A 5,449-nucleotide genomic window follows, 5' to 3' on the forward strand; every position below is an offset into this window, starting at 1 on the left:
ACTCCTGCTCGTCTTCGCTCCATAATCCTTCAAACCTGCATCTTGTTAAATTAACTATTCTCCCTGTAACAAAATATATGACCAATTTAATTGTTCACTTGTATGTTTTATAGTACATAGCACACCAACACTTCAATATAATTAACAAAATTGGGAGGGGGGGGATGTAGGGAGGGGTTGCTTACCCTCAAGGAGTAGCTCTTGCTTACCCTCAAGAAGTAGTTGCAGTTTGTTTTCTCATCTTCTTTTTGTTATCCAGTTCCCTGTTGCAACTCACTCCCCATAGTCCTGGGTATTTCTCTATTTTCTGTTTTCATTTCAGGTACTCTGGGACCCTTGCAACAGCCTTGGAGGTCCCATTATTGACTACTCTGCTCTGGAAGCCTCAAGCGGGGGGGAAGCGGGGGGAGACAGACAACAGGACATAAAATCTGTTCTTTCAAGGAGGGAAAGAACAGGAGTTCAGGTAAGTATTATAGCTGGAAAGCAGTTTGTTAAACAACAAAAATAAGGGGCGGGGTTAAGCTACTAAGCCTTAAATCTATTTCTCTGCCTCTTTGTACTACTCTCTGCACCCTCCTGCCACAGTACAGAAATGGGTACAAACAATTCCCTATTTCTAACTCTCTAGTTTTTCCTACGGGGTTTTAAAAAGGAGTTCATTATTCTTGCTCTTTACTATTTGATGTTGTCTTAGCCTAACTGTAGTTTAAGTACTTAGAAAGCTGAAACATAATTAGGACTCAGCATGTCTTTCTGCCACGTCTACTGCATTCTAGACTGCAAACAGTAATATATTGAATAAACAACTTGATATTCCTAAGAAGTTCTTTAAAATAGCTTTTTATGGTTTCTTATTTAACAGCTTGATAGCTCCACAAGTCTGTATTAAAATGTAGAAGGAGACATACAAAAACTACTTAAATCACATTTTATTTTTCAAATTCAAAAATAACAATTAGCTTTATTTAACATATGTTACACATCTCATTTAAAATATCATGCTCCATTTAAATATCTGAGTGACAACACTATACAAATAAAGTGTTACACAAAATATATTTAAGAAAACGTTTTGGTCTTCAATCTGAACAATAAATAGACAGGCACTTCTACATATACAAAGGAAGCAGTCACTATTAGAATAACTCTCATATAAGCAAAATGAGGAAACAGAGCAAGAAAAAAAAGATTCTGAGTTTTGAGAACACTTAACCCTACATGAGCCATCATGCAACTTCTAAGTTTCAGTTTCAAATTTTGAAACATTTAAGAAGATCTGCACAATTCTAGATTTGCTACCAGTTTGTAGAACAGATCCAAACCAAATTTTTATAAGCTAAGTGCAATTTCACATTTCAGTATCAAATCAAGCTACTTGGTAAGGGTTTTGAAGCCAATACAGAAAACAAGACGGACCAAGTAGCCTTTCATAGGAGTGACAAAACCATTTAAAATATCATTTATGCTTTGAAGAAGTCAGAAACAAAACTGTGCCTATTGCCAAGATGATATCTCTCCTTCCCCTTGCGTGTTCAGAGCTCTTTTAAGTTTTATCCCTTTTGAAGTTATATTGTGCTTAAAAAAAATAAATAAAATAAATTGAAGAAAAAGCACTACTCAAAAAAGGGAAAATCCTCCAGACTTCGATAGACACATTTTTGCACAGCAGATCACATTTAAATGAGAGAATACTGTAGGATAAGACACAGGAAGAGTAAATAAGAACAACATTAAAGCATTTAAATAAAATTTGATTTCCTCCAATTTCTAACTTTCCAAGTGATGTTGCTATTTCATTCAGGCAGCATCTTTCATGGAAATAGTTTACATCTTCTCCCATAACCAGTAATGAAAGATGCAACAGCAACTGTAAGTGGGTAACTCCATACTTCCAACGTTACAAACAGCTAACCAAATCAATGATTTGGGTGTTAAAACTTCTGAAGTTTATTTTAATTTATTTTTAGGCAAGTTTGAAACATAATGACCACTGCAACAGTGGAAAGATCAGGACCACGTCTTCACATAATACCGTCAAAAGTTATTACATTACTATTCTCACTTTTTGAAGTATGGACAAAAAAAAGTTTCTAGCTAATGAAGACAAAGGACTTTTAATAGTTCAGAGAGGAAATCAGACCCAAACTTAGAAAAGAAGTGTTTGGACTTAAGACACTTATACACATTACTTAATGCATTAACAATTTAAGTGTGGATTCTGTAACTGTGTCCAAATCTTAATCATTTCTTGAGGTTTTCTGCTATGCACTAACATTAAGCTTGTATAGGAACATATGTTATTCCTGTATTTCTCTTCAATATCAAATGTTTTGAAGCCTTTGTGTTTTTCTGGAGCAAGCCCAAGTTTCTGAAGGCACATTCCAGTATAAACATCATCAATAGGATAGAGAAGTACCTGGTCAGATGCATTATTCAGTCTCAATGCCAAGTCACCAGAGTACAGAAACCCACCACCTCCAGCATATGGAGGATAAGAACCTTCATAAACACTTTCTGGGATGTAGTATTTCAACTTTTTCTCTCGATGAGGTCCAGCATCTTTGATCACATCACCTATAAACAAGTCTTTGGCTTTGTCCTTTGATAAGCTCTTCAAGTAATCCAGGATCTGATGGGTATTCACAAAAACATCATCATCCCCCTTAAAGATAAACTGGACATCTGAACAACTGTTAGTGACCCATTTAAGGAACAGCACCTCTTTCAGAGTCAAGTTGAAGAAAGTGTCTCTATAGTTCCAAAGAAGAATGTCTTTATGAATTTGACTCTCAAACTTCAACATATCTGACAGGTTGGGAAAGTTATCTTCTGGTGGGGTCTGCCCCAGTAAGAAGACCCTCACTACTGTTATACCTCTAGATTTAATTTCTTTCCCCCAAGATTCCCGAATTGCTTGCCTTCTATCAAAATGTGGTATAAGTGACTTGATAGCCAGCAGCAGAAAAGGTTTATGTTTGCATTTGTTTGGCTGATCCACTACTAATGAGTAATTTCTACATCTCAAATAATACAGAAAATCTTTAAATCTGTCTGGCAAATTTGCGAAGTCATTAACCTCTGAAGTCACTGATGGGTCAGGATCACAGGAATTCAGAACACTAGCATTTGAAATCAAACTTTCTTCTACAGTCATATTGGAAAGCAAGGTTAAAATGGGGTTGTACAGGAGATCAAGCTTCTGTTGCTGCTTGTTCCAATAGGCCTTGTGAGGGGTATATTTCCTCCAGAATTTGCTGGTAGGTATAACCACCTGTCCTTTTGCGTTCTTCTCGTGGCCACCACTTCTTGAAACTTCCACAATTACATAAATAAAAAAGTTTACCATCATTAGAATTCCGAACAGCTTTAATCTTCTGCGTCCAACACTCATTTCTCATATCTGCAAAGAAAAGGGGCGATGTTATATTTTATTCAATTGTTTTCATCATGTTACTTATTTCAGAACAACACAGAATATTGCCAACCACTTCAAAACCATAAACAAGCTCAAGTCAATGACTGAAGATCTGGGGTCTTCCTTGCTTAAGCAAAACAACCCCCCCCCAACCAACAACAATGCACGACCCTCTAGCATGTAAGTTCTTTGTTACAGTTGTAAGGGCTTAGGGTCTATTACAAAACAAGGTCTCTATCAGTCTAAAATTTTACTTAAACTTCTACAATAGAACAATGTATTGGCGTAAACATTCAACTTAGCAATTAACTACTTTATGAGAGATTCTTACATGTCCTGCAGGTGCAAGCAAAGACATAAGATCCAGAGCAGGGGTCAGCAACATTTTTGGGCAGAGCACCAAAAACACCCACAACCTCTATTTGGAAGATGTTGGCGTGCTAGTAATGGATGGCTGGGGAGCCCTGAGGGACCTGATTTTTGTGGCAGTGCAGTTGGGGCCCCTACCCTGCCCATGGCGCATATGTGCCTGCCACTTGCAACGAGCAAGGGCCCTGCAGACATCAGTGCAGCTGCTTGCAGCCTCCCTGCCACCTGTTGCAAGCAGTCTGGGCTCCATGGTGGGTGGAGCCTTGTGCCACCTGCAGAGCTCTGGCCCAACTTGTTGCCAGTGGCAGGTGCACACATGCATGCTTTGGGGAGAACAGTGGGAAAGGGGCCAGGGCTGCGCTGCCACAACTAGGAGGCGGCCCCACACATCTTCTCTACCACCTGCCCCAGGTGTGCATGTACTCACCACCAATCAATCAACTGGGCCTGGGCTCTGCAGACCACAGTGCAGCTGCTTGCAGCTTTCCAGCTGCCCGCCAGACAGGCCACACTCTGGAAAGGTCCCTGCCGCCTGCCACGCAGGCCAGGCTCCTTGCAACAGGTGGCAGGGAGGCTGCAAGCAGCTGCACCGCAGTCTGCAGAGCCCCGGCCCAGCTTGTTGCCAGCGGAGGGTGCACACGTGCCTTGGGGTGGATGGCAGGGGGGAGACGGGGGCCAGCCGCAAGAGGCCCAGTCCTTGTTGTGGCAGCACAGCCCCAGCCCCTTCCCTGCAGCTTGGCATGCACACCTTGGGGCAGACAAAAATGCCTTCGCATGCCATGCTCTGGCATACATGCAGGGGGTTGCTAACCCCTGATCTAAAGGTTTCAGGTTGACATCCCCAGGAAGTACCTATCATCTTGGTAGGTATGCCTACACTTCTTCATGCTGCAGGGTCTGAGCTTCTCAACAAAATGCTGCTCTTGAACTTTTTAAAATCTTTTTCTCAAAAATCCTTTCTACTATTTGATCTCCGACAAATTGTAAGCTTACTGTAATCATACATAAATGAAGCCCAAGAAAAATGCATTTTCCCTTCCTCCTGCAGTGCTACCAAAACTCATCTTTTAGGCACCTTCTTTTAAAAAAATTCAAATAAGAGCTTCTAGACTATTACCAATAGCCTTTTACTATTGGTAATGTATTACTAATAGACCTCCCTTCCAGCCCTGCTTTTTGGATTCTATGAAAAATAAGATAATATCAAATTATACAAGTTTATAGGATATTTTTAGCTCTTCTGAATATTTACTATGAGCACACCAGCTAACAGGACCCAAATATTAAAGGAAACAGACCCATTATTCATTTTCTTTATTCCTGACAGAGGAAAGCACCAAGGGCAGACAAAGGATGCCACAAGGATGCCACAAAATAGATTACTGATCTCACAAAATAGATTAATATGATGGACAGCTTTTTAGTTTACTCCACCAGTTACTCCTTTCCATCTTGCTATCTCTGTTAATAGGTCAAATTAACAAGATATCAGTTAATATAATTATGCTGATAAATCTAGAAAAGGTGAGGTATAAAGAACTACATCACAGCTAGATATCACTGAAAAGAAAGTTTACCCACCCAGATGTCCTGGGAATTGCTGCATAAATTACCACAATGTAAAGCAGCATATATTATCCTTCGAACAGTGAATTCTTGCTG

General features: G+C 39.9%; 1 protein-coding gene across 1 annotated transcript; it reads right to left on the reverse strand.

The window, feature by feature from the left end:
- Positions 1 to 917: 917 nt before the first annotated feature.
- On the reverse strand, positions 918 to 3,439 carry B3GNT2 (UDP-GlcNAc:betaGal beta-1,3-N-acetylglucosaminyltransferase 2). Its single transcript, XM_019516614.1, has one exon. It carries the CDS (start codon positions 3,392 to 3,394, stop codon positions 2,201 to 2,203), a length of 1,194 nt encoding a protein of 397 aa, XP_019372159.1. The 5' UTR covers positions 3,395 to 3,439; the 3' UTR covers positions 918 to 2,200.
- Between the last annotated feature and the right edge of the window lie 2,010 nt (positions 3,440 to 5,449).

The sequence above is a fragment of the Gavialis gangeticus genome, unplaced genomic scaffold (genome assembly GCF_001723915.1).
Source record: "Gavialis gangeticus isolate Ggan-Ray unplaced genomic scaffold, GavGan_comp1, whole genome shotgun sequence".
Classification (NCBI taxonomy): Eukaryota; Metazoa; Chordata; order Crocodylia; family Gavialidae; genus Gavialis; species Gavialis gangeticus.